Genomic DNA, 15,214 nt, shown 5'->3' on the forward strand with positions numbered 1-15,214 from the left:
AGTTCAGATATTCACCACAAACGGGGCGAGACTGAGAAGAGACAAATAGCTGTAAGTCGTTATCGTGTTTCTGATGTTTTTTTTTCAAAATAAAAGTAAAAATCTGTTGTTTATTTTTACAGTAGCTTGTCGCTGACCTTTGATTAACAACCAATAATATCAGCTGTTGGTGAGCTCAGAAACGCAGCAATGCAACACTCCTTTCAGAATAAAACATCACAATAGCTTGATATAAAGAATTGCTGCAAAAAAAACAAGACTTTCTTGCGCTTTTATTTTTTAGGCAAAATTGCTAAAGAGGAAGTGATTCTGCAGCTAACTTGCTGCTCAGATGGCGATCTCTTTCTTCTTTTTTTTTTAAATTTATTTTGAAAAATCTTATCTAACTAATCCAGCAGGCCAGATGTTCTTGCTGGCAGGCCAGATGTTCTTGCTGGCGGGCCAGTTGCCGACCACTGGTGCAGAGAGGTTTGTTGAACTGTTTCCTGCCTCTTCACTTCCTCCTCAGATAAAAGCGATCGGACAGACGGAGCTGAACACCAGTAACCCGGAGGAGGTGCTGCAGCTGGCTGCACAGAAGAGGAAGAAGAGATTCCTGCAGGCCATGGCCAAACTCTATTTCTAATAGACACGTGAACCACTGTCAGACTGAAGGGGGGTGGGGATGTATATTTTTTATTTTGTGGTAGAAAATAAACTTCTATATAAATACAGTTCATTTGTACACTCGTTTGAAAATAATTGCAAAATCAGTTAGTGACCGTGTAATGCCCTGAGTTTTACAACCTGACTGAGAAACAGACGAACTGAAGACGATGCTCTTTATTCAGATGAAGCTTCATCAGGGTTTGAAATAAAGAGCATCTTCGTTCTGAGCATCAGTGTTTCCATCCGACATTTAGCTTAGATTGAACTCACCAGCTCCAACAGCGTCCTGCTCAACATTTAGACCTGAAGTTGTTTTAAAAGATTTTATCTGAACATATTTAATATGCTGCAGAATGAAACAATCAGTCAGTGTTAAAATGTCATTTTCTAGAAATAACATCACTTACAGCAAATAACAATTTTTAAAAAACATTTCTTTCTCTGAATCAAAGCTCAGATTCAGTTTCTAAAATCTTAAGACATAAAAAGCTTTGGCCAAGATTCTATCAAGTACAGAAACATGATCTTGGGTGAAAGTTCAGCGACAGATTCCAGCGTCAAATTAACTCCCATCAAAACTGTTTTCCTGTCCGTCTCAGTCTTTGTTAGTGGGTCATGAACCCTGTGTCCTCCGTGTCCTCCGTGTCCTCTGTTCCCTCCGTTCACAGGTTAATGTCCCACATCTTCTCCATGCTGCTGGGAGGACTGAGGAACGGACTGTTCACTTCCTGTCCACTGGCAACGTCCTAAAATACAAAAGATTCACAGTCTAATCAGTGACTTCAGTGACTGAGGACATTTCAGCTTCTATGATGAAATACTGTTTTATCCAATTATTAATTACAGAAGCTAATTAATGAATTAATCCTTGTGATTAAATCTGCTGAAACAGATTCAGTTGGATGTGAGTGAACAAAATCATGTTTCTTCACAAATGTCTCATAATAATAATAATAATAATAATGATGATAAATCACATCTTATTATCCCTGTTTGCACATTTCTACATTATAAATATTAGACTTTTGTTGATTAGACATGAATTATTTCACATTTCACACAAAGAAAATTCAGTTAAAACAATTTATACAAGTTCTTGTTGAAAAACATGATGAATAAACTAAGGATTTTTACAATATGGCAGATGTAGGGTCAGTCTATATCTGATTGGCTGTTCGTTCATGTGATCGATCATGTGATCACTTGAGAGTTGCTCACTCAGCTGAGAACTATCTTTGTTTAGAGATTTCTCATGAGATCAATAAAAACAGTTTAAATGTGATGATGTATTTAGAAGAAGAAGTTTCTCTAAAACACTCCCAGAGTTTTCAGGTTCCATTAGAAGCAGATTTCTACAGGAAGGTGAAACTTAAAGAGGCTGTTTGTGAGATTTCGTTTCTTCCCAGGAGCAGGTGGAGGTGACGCTCGCCTGACAGGAGCTCCAATCATCGTTTCCAAGACAACAGGTTATAATCCGTCCTCTGAGCAGCTACGTCTTCAGGACGCTTCCTCTAACCTGGTCAGTAAACAGCTGCTGATGCTAACGTTAGCAAAACGTACAAACAGCTCCTTTAAAAGGTGTGATCACGTCGACATATATATTGATTACTGTCAGCATTAATTAACTACAGCTCCCATGAGGCTTTGGGATCGACTCCACATGCCGTCGCCCGGGATACTTTAACGTTTTTCCTGAACTATCAGAAGAAGAAGAAGAGATGCCTCACCAGCATGCTCATGTAGTCTGAGTGTGTCTGGATGTCGTGTCTGTCTTCTTTTGTTCTGGAGAAGTCTCTGAGTGTCGCTCGACCGAACCGACCCACCGACACAGCGAAGGGAGACATCCAGGTGAGACACGGCCGGAGGACGTCTTCAGACAGACCTGAGCACAGACAGACTGACAGACTTAGAAGACCTACACCTTGAACTTTTTCAGTTGTGTCTAGTTTTGATCTGGTTGCGAACAAATTCAGTGTTCAATCTTTTATCCTTTTTCTCAAATCTCACCTGAAACCTTTTCAACTTCTTCCTGTTGGAGGAAGTGACACAGGACTGAAGCGGCCAGCACTCGATACTGGAAGTCCAGAGAGTTTATGTTGAGGACACAAAGATCTAGAAGCTGACGGGGACAGAGGAGAAGACGTGTTTGACGTGAGTGATTAAAGCAGTGACACACAAACAGTCGTTTAGCTCCTGCAGCTGGAAACATCAACATGTGACTCAAGTACAAACACTTGTCTGAGGTTGGATGCAGCAGCACAGGAGCGACCTCTGACCCTCTTCATGTCTTACAGCAGAATGAAACTCCACACAACACAATCTTTGTGAAGCTTCACGTCACATCCGTCTAAACTGAGTCACAAGCCGAATCCAGTCCGAACACCTACTCGTGTCATTTGGACGTAGGCGTCGTGAGGAAACTGTGGCTCCAGCAGGTCAGAGTTGACGTTCATCGACGCCACCTGGAGGTAAAGCTTCAGCCAGGACACGGCTGTTTCAGGACAAAGGTTCCAACGTAACGCCTGGAAAACAGCATTATGAACAAACTGAAGCTCTCTTATTGATTATTAATAAAGAACGAGGAATCTAAAATGTCGGCAATACTTCTGACAGTATTACCTTCAAAATGATTAACTCCATTTGAAGGATCTCGTCCTCGTAGTACGTCCCTGCAGTCACATAGGCCATCTGTGAGAGCTTTGGAGGACGGGCTTCCTGCAGGGAAATAAAACACCACACTGATATTGAAAGTGAAATAAAAACAGAACAGTTTTCGTTCCCACCAATGAAACGACTTGAAAAGATCCGGAAAGATTCAGATTTTATGAAATGCTATTGAACCGCATCCAGAGAAAAACAAAACATGAAACCATGGTGATAAAGATCATGTTGTGAAGCTTCGGCTCTAGTTGCTTGTGAATAACTGAATGCAGTTGTTTCCTCTTCGCAGCTTTATCTGAGCCGTTCACATTTGTTGGATGAGGGACGTTTGTCGACGTGTTGTGAACCTGATGTCGTCTCTTCTCACTGTACGGCACCGTTTTATTTAATTTAGTCTTAAGATGTTTACGCCCTGACCCCTCCCTGTTCGTCCTCACCTCCATCTTTGCAGCTATAAACAGACAGGTGATCCCTATGAGCTGCAGGACGCGCTTCTCAACGTCGCTCTGTGTCAACATGAAGCGGTCGAAGTAATCCTGAGCCAGGTAGAACGTCTGCCGGTGAAGAGTGTACGCGTCACTCACCTAAAACAAACCAACAGAGAAAACATTGTTGGTGCACTCTGTCATGTGACAATGTGCTGCCTGTAATGAATGAAAAACATTATGTGTAAAGAGGTTTCGAGAACTTGCCTCAATCAACCAGTCGAGGAGGATGGATCTCATTCTGGGTTTTATGGTCGGGTGTTTCTGCATGAAGCTTTTACTGTGTCTGTAATTCTGCTCCTTGCCGACCATCTTCAGCCACACATCTTCAGAAGAGCCCCATCTGTAACATGGGAAAAAAAACATTTATCAAACTGTCCACAACAGGAAGTAATCAGCCAACTGCGGCTAAATAACGTGTAATAGTTACCCGAGATGAGGCAGCGGCGACGGCCGGACCAGAGCGTCTCTGCCAGGGAGAACTTGGTAGACCGGCTCGTCACAGTCGATCCTGACTCTCTTCTCAGGACTCTCGATGACAGTACACGGCTTGGTGACACCTTCAAGTACCAGCTGGTTCTGAAAAGAAAATACATGGATATTTACATACTGCAGGTAAAAGATGTGCATTTTTGTTTTGTTGTTTTTAGTCTCAGCTGTGATGATGCAGGTCTGAGTTCAGGTTTCAGGGTTTTAGAAGAATTCTGTTTTTTTTTTTTTGTTCTGGGAACTTCCTCATTTTACTTCAAAAAAAGTTCAGAGGTTTATTCATTTATCTACTTTGTGGCCTTGGCCTGACGGGGCCACACCTGTGCAAAAACAACACAAAGAAATGGTAAAATGGAAGAAAGAGAAATGAAATACCTTCTCACACTGCAGCTTTGACAGGGGCTGAACCTTTTTCCTGTTGCTTTGCTGCAAAGAAAAGTTGTTTTCAGTTTATGTCAGACCATCTAGAAAATGCTTGTCAATTATAGCCATATATTATATCCTTTTTAATAATAGTTTGTATGGGCTCTTACCTTAGAAACTTTCTGCCCTGGAGCATTTTCAGATCTCTTCTGCAGGCGACCGCTGCAGAGACATGAAACTGAATTCAACACGGAGCTGGAGACTTGACAACAGCCCAACAACCAGTGGAGTTAAAACAATAATTCATAAAGCAACAAGAGAGGTCATTACCTTTGTCTAGTCATGGCTGTGGCTTCTTCTGTCTGTAAAACACAAGCAAAATCAGGAAGGAAAACCAGGAAGTTACAGTAACCCTCAGATGAAAATGACAGCCGTTAACCAGCAGCTGCAGCACAAAACACACGCTGATGAAAACCACAAATAAACCTGCTGCATCCTACCACGGATTTTTATCATCATGTATCCACAACACACTTCATCATATCGCGCCAATAAGATTAATAAGCGCGTAAACCGACCACGCTCCGCTGCCTTCATCCACCCAAACACAACCCTGCTGCTAAAACTTCAACCTGAGACTCTTTACATCACCTGTATTTTTATTTCCGGCATATTTTACATTTGCATGAGACAAAACGAAAGAGAAGAGCACAAAGAGGCAGAGAGAGTCCAGAGGTTCTGCCTCCTGCAGCAACAACACAAAGACCCAGGGAGGACATTTTGTCCTAAGTACAAATGATGAAGTCCCTTCAGTGTAACACTAACCCACGGCCTCATCATTACCAGCAATTAAACAGTTAATTAACAGTTATCTATTTTATCATTTGTGCGCCACGACCAGTCATTTAATTATTATTCGTTATATAATTATTATTAATCATCATCACTTTACAGAACCAGGAGCTGCAGAGGACACTTCACCAAGTTTAACCCGAGCAGATGTTAAACTGTGATTTCCTGCTTCCGGTACAGAAATATGAGTTTTTAAAACATCAGTCCGCCGTCACTATATAACAACTTTAAGCTAGTTAACGTTAGCTAACTTAACACAACCAGCCGGAGCACGAACAAACAACAGACTTCACCGACTCGCCGTCAAAATAAAACGCAGCTAGCATCAGTGTGAGAACTCACAGCTGTTCACACTTCACTGACAAACGGCCCAGAAGCGTTAGAGATAAAACACTGAGCTAAAGAGACTGAATAACTCTCAACATTAGCTTCTTACCTTCCTCGGCTCAGAGTCCAAATCAAACTTGCCTCCAGTCGCTGCTGGCGCCAACTAATGCGTTCGTGACACATTGCGCATGTGTATGAATACTGCCAACCCCGAACTATTCTCTTCAAAAATACATTTAAGTTCAAGATAATTGGCTGTGACAGTGTTTCCATAATCGTTTTTATTTCAAATACATCCCGGTTTTTTTTTTTGTTTTAACCGCCTTATTAACGATATGAACTCGCTAAACCGACAACTAAACTGAGAAACTGTCGTTTTATGAGCGTGATTCAGTTTGTTTAAATCATATGTTTAGTGTAAGTATTAATAAATCTTTGTTGTTGTTAGAAAATGTGTGTAAACCGCATAAATTTTACATGAACTTCAACTTTTCTTTGTTCTTTTATTTTGTTGGATTTCCGGGCGGCCGGCGGTGGGCGGAGCTGTAGAACAGGACAGCCAATAGAAGAGAGAGTTGAGTTGAGCGCGTGCTCATGCAGCCGGATGTAAACAAAGCAGGGAGCTGTCAACGCGTAAGTCCCCGAATTTATTAATATGTTCATGTGGAAAACTGTTTTAATCAATGTTAATATGTTTGTGTGATTAACTGTTTCACATATATAGATATTTATTTATAAAAATAATAATAAATACAAAAAAAAAATGTATTAAAAGTCCCACTAACACACCCACCACCCCTCTCTTTATACTTACTGAATTACTATTTGGAGTTTCCATATTTAATTTATTCAACTGTCGACTCATGTTCTTAAAAACATTTCCCAAAGTGAAAGTCTAAGCGCCGTTTACATTAAACATGATCAACGTTATAGACGATAAATCGTTTCCTTCTCAGTTTCTCATCAGCCGTTTATCTGCGCGTGGTTTTACAAATGCAGAATATTCACGGTCCGTTTCAGTGACAGATAAAACAAACTTTGTTTTTCCTGAAACCATCCTGGTTAAAAGACGCTCCCTGTAGACAACAGGTAATGTCGCCCTCACCTGGAGAAAGGTAGAATCAGGTCACCAGCATGGACTCTATATAAATATCACCAGGCTGATGAACTTAGAGTTTATATCTTCTATCTTAGACTTAATATGACTACCAGACTGTTAACAGAACATCGTGTATTATTTTAATAATATTATTCCCTTACATGGAAAACAAAAGAACCTTTTTGCATCATTAGATTCGAAACAAGCTGCAAGTACAATATGTTTCTGATGTAATAAAATAAAGGACTGAGTTAACGATAGCATTCAGTAGTGAAGGTTTTTGTATCATGAATGGTGTTTGGGTGCTGATATCTGTTTCATTCACTTCCTGTTTTAAACGCTGGTAAATGGGAAGATCTATCAAGTGAATGTAGAGGGAACTAGAGAGGAAGCTGTGACAGATTGAGTCTGACGTTCAACTCTGAGCACAAACAACAGAAGCTGTTTAACTTTCTGTCAACAACATGAAGCTGGTGAAATACTTTTTAATGATCCATCTGAGCTGTGTCTGTCAAGGTAATGTTCACAGTTTTATACATTTATAAATATTTTATTTAGAAGTTTTTCACAAACAGCCGCGAACTTTGGCTTCATTAATACGGCCTGTAACTGAGACAATTAGACACTGATGTGATTACATGAAGTTATTTATATTTAATTCTATTTATCAAAGTTATTAACATATTTAGTGGCTCTCATTTACAGTGGATTCAGTTTAACTGTGTTATTAAAATTAGAACTGAAATTATAAACAACTGAATAGACATTAAATTATTACTTTATTTCATTATAAGAAACCCCACAACTTTAACATGGATGAAGTAACACACTGTTACTGAAGAGCAAATCATCTTAATCTGATCAGTTTCTGTAGATTTTAAGTTTCCAAATGCATCATTTTCATTTGGAAAACATTTTTCTTGAAGCAAATGTGGAGTTAAAAAGTAATTTAATTGTTGAAAACATGGAGAAATATCATCCACGTTTGTAGACATTTGACCTTTTTAGCGTATCGGATTTATAGTTTTGAACTTTGAATATCTCATTTTGAATCTTGAACTTTTTATGGTTTATATATAATTTTTTTATTCTAATCTTTTAGCACAACTGTAGGAGTGTGCCACATTCAATACTTTGATAAATAAACCTTTGACTCCATTTGAATCATTTTGATGCTTTTTGTTGTGGCTGCTTTTGATTCAGTCTCAGCAAGTGGAAAATAAAGTTGGTGTGAAAGTCAGACAGGAAAAACATGTATCTCTCAAGTAAGTGTAAAATTAGAAAAATTGCACATGGCAGGTGTGTGTGATCGCTCCTCATGTTTCAGCCACACACTCACATCCTCGGTCAAGTAGTTCTTCAGAAGTCCTGTGGTGAAGGTGTTTGATGTGGTCTGTTGTGTTTGGGCCTGTTCACGCCGAGTGGCCGTCTGTACAGAAATATATATGACGTATAGGTCCGTATGTAAAGAGTGATCTCACCATAAGGAGATGTATTATTATCACATTTTTACTTCCTCTGGATATATGAAGATATAAGTTTATCACATATATGAAATACTCACAGTAAAATGCAACTTTATTAAAACAACATACTTACACACATGTCTGTATCAGCTAGACATACACTATATGTCAATATATGAAATTGTTCGAATTTCTAACAGGTTTCATATGTTATTTTTACATATATACGCTATATATACATGTATGTACCTAAATTATTTAACTTCATACGTACTTAGTCCATATTTCATATGTGGAAATTCATGCTAACACTCAGTCTTTTCTCTCTTTATTTCAGCTCTTCAGAACTCATCCACTCCAACAGACACAACTGAAGCCCCAGTGAAAACAGAGGGAAACAGCACAGAAGGAAAGAAACAAGAGGAGTCCAACAGTAAGTCAGACATTTGTCTTATTTGAAATGATCTCATATAGACATGTACAAACACACAGTTACGGCAGAACTTCACGGAACACCTTTTGACCAGGATCAGGTTAACACAATGCGGAGGCTGCTGAATCTTCTGCTCTTATTGTGACAGGATGTGGGCTGACCTGTTTGTGAAACACATCTTGGTGAATTTTGCAGCTGCAAATCAAACTGTGAGATTGCAAAGCGACTCTCCCACGCAGACTCTGTTTGTCTCTGCTCTGCAGGGGACGTTTGTCTCTGTTTCGCTGTAGCTTCTGCTTTAACTGCGTCCTCCACATCACACTGTGTCCCAGAATGATCTCGGCCTAAAACTTCCTACATTCAGAATCGTAGAAATATAATTTACCAAAGTTACAGTAGTTAAATAATAAAATAAACCACATTCTAACTGGAATTTACACAGAGAATCAGAGCTGAGAAATCTAAAGATTAGAATTAATATCAAGGTGTTACGGTAAAAAGGAAAAATATGATTTATTTCTATTTTTTATTTTTTATAGCACATTATTCACCAACGTGCTACTATAAAATATTTTTAGGAATTTTATATCTGATGCGATATAGAATCACATTTTAGAAAATTTCATAAACACAAACAAACATAATCATAAATTTCCACAATGTGAATAAGTAAAGAAAACGCTCAGCGGTGTGTTTGAAATAGTCACTTCAGTCCCATCAGCACATTAACAAAGTAATTACATTTTAAATTTTGTAAATAGTCATTAAGTTCTAAATGTAAATTCTAAACTACTTGTGGAAGATGTAAATGGATTATTGTCAGTAAAAGGAAATAATGGAGCTTGTGCTGTTTCCTGTTTAAATGTTAAATTTATTGAAGTCAGTGAAATACTTCAAAGGAAATTCAGCTGCTTTAATTAAAGATAAATCAGATTTTGGTGCCGAATCAGCTCTTAATTGTCTTTGATTATTTATTTATCATTATCTTTGTTTTTCCTCTTTATCTTTCTTTAGTTTGAACTTTACAGTCACATTCATATTTCACACATGGGAAAGTTGTGGGCTCCTCGTGTGACACCCACTGTGCTGTGATCTGACGTGTCAACACAGAGTCTGACGTTCGGTCAAGTGGTTTCTCTTCAAACGAGTGATACATGATCACCTCATGTGGTTACATGTGTTTGATGAGGCGATGTTGGGAGACATGCTGTGATAAAGTTTCATCAGGATCAGTCCCACATAAACCTCGGTTCTCACCAGAGCACCAAATGTGTATGAATCCACCTTGTAAAATAGTCCCCTTTAAAAAATGTGCCGTTTCCTCCTGTTTGAGTAAAGTTTGCGTAATGAAACTTCATCACGTGTCCACTTTTGGGAAAACGTGTTTTTTCTGAAGAGCACCAGTCAGACTAGAATTAGAGAACCAGGATCTAAACCCTCTTTGTGTGTGTTGTGTGTGTTGTGTGTGTTTCTGTCTGTCCTCAGGTGACCCTTACGTTCTCCAGCTGGCTGGTAGATGTGAGTGGACTCTCCGGCTGCCTGGAAACAGGAGCAGCGACGTGGTGTCGCTCTCATCAAACTCCACGGCAGCGTTGGCTGAACAGATGTGTCGGGACCTGGACTGCGGCAGCGTCTATAAAGTGGATCAAAGCAGCTCACCTCCCAACACCACCTGCTTCCACGGCTGTTTGTACAAGGATGGCCGTTTGCAGAACTGCTTGCAGAGCGTGGGAAGTGAATGCACCGTGATTACTTCAGTGGTCTGTGGTATGGTCGGCTCTCATATGTGTCGTAGCTGCTAGCTGAAATTTTGACTTTTGCACAATGAGACTCAAGTGAAAGTTTGTGGACAGAGACACAACAACACAACATCACATCACATCAGCCAATCAGATTGACCTGGATGTCAAGTCTTTTCCACACAGACTCGCTCTGAAGACTCAAATAAACTTAATTCGTTTTCTTTGATATAAATTTAAGGAAGATGTAAAATTCAATTAAAAATGTAAAATATAAATATAAAAATACTCAAGACTCCTCTACAAGACAGGAACTCATACCCAGGTTTAATTACCACAAAGAAACTGACAAACAGTTGGTTCCAGTTCATCGCTATGCCAACCCACATGATGATGAAATACTGAACCACAGGAGCAGTCAGCAGATCCAAATTCAACATTCTATTTCCCTTTATTTTTCATTTACTTGTGAATTCGAATGATCTTTTGTAAGTTTTATAAAAAGTGGATTTACAATATTAAAGTGTTCTTATAAATGAATGAATGATCTTCATCCCTGCTTTAGATATTGTGTTAATGCTCTTTCGATGGGGCTCATAATAACTGGATGTAATGACTCATTATTGAATGTTTTTAATGCCTCTTTTTTACTGTCCAGTTAAATATCACTTAATAGGTTGATAACCATACGTATGAAAGTCTCTGCTCTGTATAAACAGTAAGTGATGTTGTCTTCAGGACATCAGCCTGTGCGGCTGGCAGGAGGTCCAGACCGCTGTGCTGGACGGGTGGAGTTGTGGAGGGATGGCAGATGGGGCACAGTGTGCGACGACCAGTGGGACCTGAGGGATGCTAACGTGGTGTGCGCCCAGCTCAACTGCGGCTACGCCCTCAACGTGACGGGACAGGGCGGCTCCTTCCCCCCGGGCAGAGGACCCGTGCACCTGGACGAGCTGAACTGCACGGGCCGGGAGGAGAACCTGTGGGCGTGTCCGTCTGCACTGGAGGAGCCCGACTGTGGACACAAAGAGGACGCTGGTGTCATATGCTCAGGTCACAAAAACATTATTCATGCAAACAGATCCATGGCTGTATCCCTCCGCCACTCAGACTAGTTCCAGGTTACATCCCTGTTTATCCAGAGTCATTTAAAATATTAATCATTTGTGTCAAAGTTGTCTGACCTTTGACTTTTGACCTTTGACCACCAAAATCTTATAATTTCATTCTTGAGTCCAAGTGAACGTTTGTGCCAAATTTGAAGAAATTCCATCAAGGCGTTACTGAGACATCACGTCCACGATGGACGGACAACCTGAAAACAAAATGGCTGCTGCTCTGAAGATGAAAAGCCACTAACATGAAACATGTATAGAAATAAAATACTTTTAGAAAGTTGAGCGTTAAAACATTTAATTTCATTCTTGACTTTGGAAACATAAGTTTGACAAAGAAATCTCACTTACTATGCTTACTAGCTTTCTGGAGCAGTTGAAAGCTCCAGGAAAAGATAGTAAGTGAAGCTTGAGTTGAGATCTGTCAAAAAAGAAATAAAAAAATATTATTTTGTTTGTTTGGAGTAAAAAAAACATAAAGCATTATAAGACTAAGAGTCTACTGTCATGTTAGCAGCTCTGTAGGCGCTGTGCTCTCAACTGTGTTAGCTAATGTTTTCCATGTTTACCATTTTAGTGTAGCTAGTTAGCATGCTTACATTTGCTAATTAGTACTAAACACATTTTGTGAATTATTTTAATTATTTTGTTTTTGAGTCCACTGTCATATTAGCAGCTGTGTAGGTACAGTTGAGCTGTTTTGAGCTAAACGCTAATATCGACACGCTAGCTAGCATGTTCACAGTGTTAGCATGTCACTGTTAGCATGTTGCTAATGTTCACCATGTTCTCACCATCCTAGTGTTGCTAGTTAGCATGCTAACACCTGCTAATTAGTACTAAACACAAAGGTGATGAGATGTGAAGGTATTTGGTCATAAACTAAAGTATATTTAGTGTCCTCAGTGGTGACATCATCAATAAGTGATTACAGTGAAAACCTCTTTGGGAATGATTGATTGACGTGAAGTTAATTTATTGCAGAAAAATCTTGATCTTATTTTCCTCTAATAGTTTCAATTCAGTTAAATTTTGATTAAACAGGATTTACTGGAAATGACATTTTCAGTGTTTTGCCAAAACACAATTACAATGATTTAATAAAATTAAAATATCAAATAAAAAAAGTCAATAACAATATTAATATAATATAATAAAATACAATATAATTATTAATATAATTAATAGACTGAATTATAATGAAATAAAGAAAAGGAAAAAAAGCAATAAAATGATTACAGACACACATACACTAATATATAGTCACACATAAACATATACATACACATAAGTAAAAGCAGTTATTAAATAAATAAAACCTAATATTGTTTGCTGTGTGTGTGCAGAGATGAGAGCGATCCGACTGACCGGAGGTCTGGACCGCTGCTCCGGTAAAGTGGAGGTGCACCGTAACGGCAGCTGGGGGACGGTGTGCGACCACTGCTGGAACATCCACCTGGCCTCCGTCACCTGCTCCATGCTGCAGTGCGGCGCCGAGCCGCTGCAGTTCTCCCGCTTCGTTCCTCCTCTCACCCACAACAACGGGACTCTGTGGTATTACAGCTGCGGCCCCAGGGAGCAGAGTCTGTGGCAGTGCCGGGAACTCATCAACAAGGCTCACCTGTGCGCGGGCTCCAAAGCATCAGGTGTCATCTGCAACGGTGAGCGACACAGTCTAAGAGACAGAAGCAGAGGAATTTATTCAGACAGAGTAAAACAGGGGAATAAAATGTACAAAACAGAAATGAAAAGCAGCTGTAAACAGGTTTCACTCATTTAATAGAATTTTCTTTTGTTTTCAGAAACTGATTTTAGATGTTTATAGTAAAACTCTGAACTTAAACTATTAGGTGAAAACTTTTAAGATGATATTCCTGCCTTTCTATATGCTAATAACAAAATCATGTTTGTGACCTGATTAATTATGCAAAGTTTAATTTTGAGTTTTTTTAAACACATATTTACCAGAAAGTTTTAGTTTGGATTCGTGATTAAAAAGTTATATGTTTCATATTTAGACAAAACAAAAAAACATTTAGATTTAAATTACAACATTTTCATATTTGCTGTTCAGTGTTTACAGAAAGTTTGAAGTATGAATTTAATGTTGAGAATAATTCTGCTTATAAGTGTGAAACTGTGCGTCTCCATCTGAACTGTATTAAACTGCAGAACTGTGTTTGTGTCCTGCAGGTTCCCGCGGCTTCATCACTGACGCCACAGATAATGCATCTGCAATAACCAGCTGGACCACAGGTAGATATTTCAGATTTGATCTCTTTGAGAAAAGACATATTAATGTTGATTGTTTAGAGCAACGTGAGACAGAGGAACATTTGTGTTGGTGTGTGAAGTGAAGAGTTCCTGTAGTGACAGTATTTCTGGGCCGTCCGTCTCAGCAGCTTCAACAACCCCAGTCGCTGCTGACGAGCTTTTCCTCACCGTGTCTCCGGAGCTTCTCGTCACCATGAGCGTGTCTCTCCTGCTCCTCGTGTTTCTCATCACAAACTCTGTCCTGTGCTGCCACTACAGGAGGAGACACGGTCAGTCCAGCCTCAACACGCTCGTCTCAGCAGCAGAGAAAAGATATAAACCGGATTTAAGCTGCTGTCGACTTTTATCAAGGAGGAGTTGAACTAAACCAGCACCTACAAGAACCTTTGAAATGTTTTAGTTCAGCCTCTAACCGACTATAATCTGTTGTTCTGTTGTCTCCTTATTTAATTAGTTCCAGTTGTGGAGACTTTGATAGTAATGATGGTAGTAAAACCAGTAGTTGTGATATCAGTCATTTTCAGTTCCAGATGAATTGTGCTTTTCATGAGCAGAAGTTCTCAGAGGTCGCACATCTCATTCAATTCAGTTTATTATTAGTATTATATTTGTTTTTATTTGTTTTTTTTTTAATGATTAAGGTTTAAGCATATTATATGTAACTGTATATATTTTATATTTCACTTTCACTATATAAAATCAGCATTTCTGAAATAATTCATCTCAATATGAATTAACATCAGGACACATCTGTAAGATCCTGTTTCTGTAATATGACCAGATAAAAATCAAGACAACATAAACAGACTAAGACGAATGACACAAACACTGTAGTTTACAAAGTCTCCAGTCAAGATCCGATAAAGGAGCAGAGAAAAAATCTTTGGAAATTGGTTGAAAAATGAAAGTTCAACTGTTTAAAATAAAGTAATGAGGATGAATTTCAAACACTGAGAGAACCGACAGAACAGGAACCAGCTTCATTGTTCTCATGCAGAAGCTTCTTTCTCTTGACTCGTAACTCGTGGAACCAACATTTGTAGAACCTCATGAGACGCAGAACATTGTTTGGATTTGTGTGCGACAAAAGATCCGGGTCAGAGTTCAACATTTAATAAAGCTGACACGAATTATTTTTATCTTGCTTCATACGTCCGCAGCTTTCTTACTCCAGCAGACGCGCAGCAGCTCACGACCTTCCCCCGGACATCATCACAACAACTACGCCGGCCCCGTCGACCTCGTCAAAGTCACCACCACCAC

At 39.2% G+C, this 15,214-nt stretch overlaps 2 protein-coding genes and 1 long non-coding RNA gene across 4 annotated transcripts in view; 2 read left to right on the forward strand and 1 right to left on the reverse strand.

Annotated features, from left to right (window-relative positions):
* On the forward strand, positions 1-713 carry LOC147819650 (uncharacterized). Its single transcript, XR_015436742.1, has 2 exons — positions 1-51; positions 509-713. It is a non-coding gene; the product is annotated as an uncharacterized LOC147819650 (long non-coding RNA).
* LOC111649541 (G1/S-specific cyclin-E2-like) lies at positions 660-6,011 on the reverse strand. 2 transcript variants are annotated; one of them, XM_023399289.2, is made up of 12 exons: positions 5,935-6,011; positions 4,977-5,008; positions 4,817-4,868; positions 4,659-4,709; positions 4,225-4,373; positions 4,002-4,137; positions 3,747-3,893; positions 3,268-3,363; positions 3,036-3,170; positions 2,656-2,767; positions 2,376-2,530; positions 660-1,394 (listed from the first exon to the last, which is right to left on the reverse strand). In XM_023399289.2, the coding sequence occupies exons 2-12, from the start codon at positions 4,988-4,990 to the stop codon at positions 1,311-1,313; spliced, it is 1,131 nt and encodes a 376-aa protein (XP_023255057.1). In that variant the 5' UTR covers positions 4,991-5,008; positions 5,935-6,011; the 3' UTR covers positions 660-1,310. The 2 variants fall into 2 exon arrangements, with proteins under 2 accessions (XP_023255057.1, XP_087028135.1); XM_087172009.1 differs by lacking the exon at positions 5,935-6,011 and adding an exon at positions 5,147-5,818.
* Positions 6,012-7,315: 1,304 nt separating this feature from the next.
* The window catches only part of LOC111649543 (T-cell differentiation antigen CD6-like), an 11,057-nt gene continuing 3,158 nt past the window's right edge, over positions 7,316-15,214 (forward strand). Inside the window, exons 1-8 of the mRNA XM_023399290.2 lie at positions 7,316-7,440; positions 8,728-8,823; positions 10,309-10,590; positions 11,301-11,615; positions 13,024-13,338; positions 13,871-13,933; positions 14,077-14,220; positions 15,112-15,214. The exon at positions 15,112-15,214 is cut by the window's right edge and continues 59 nt beyond it. Coding sequence (XP_023255058.1) covers positions 7,389-7,440; positions 8,728-8,823; positions 10,309-10,590; positions 11,301-11,615; positions 13,024-13,338; positions 13,871-13,933; positions 14,077-14,220; positions 15,112-15,214 — 1,370 coding nt within the window. The 5' untranslated portion in view covers positions 7,316-7,388. The remainder of the gene's footprint in view (positions 7,441-8,727; positions 8,824-10,308; positions 10,591-11,300; positions 11,616-13,023; positions 13,339-13,870; positions 13,934-14,076; positions 14,221-15,111) is intronic.

This window comes from Seriola lalandi, unplaced genomic scaffold, assembly GCF_002814215.2.
Source record: "Seriola lalandi dorsalis isolate HSWRI2012SDOR001 ecotype SW California unplaced genomic scaffold, Sedor1 jcf7180002051196, whole genome shotgun sequence".
In the NCBI taxonomy this organism is placed as follows: domain Eukaryota; kingdom Metazoa; phylum Chordata; class Actinopteri; order Carangiformes; family Carangidae; genus Seriola; species Seriola lalandi.

Excerpts from the sequence above, each read along its gene's own strand:
- LOC111649541 (XM_023399289.2), bottom strand. Across the intron at positions 3,364-3,746 it reads TTATAGCTGCAAAGATGGAG|GAAGCCCGTCCTCCAAAGCT; the intron begins GTGAGGACGAAC and ends ATTTCCCTGCAG. Across the intron at positions 1,395-2,375 it reads CAGACTACATGAGCATGCTG|GACGTTGCCAGTGGACAGGA; the intron begins GTGAGGCATCTC and ends TTTGTATTTTAG.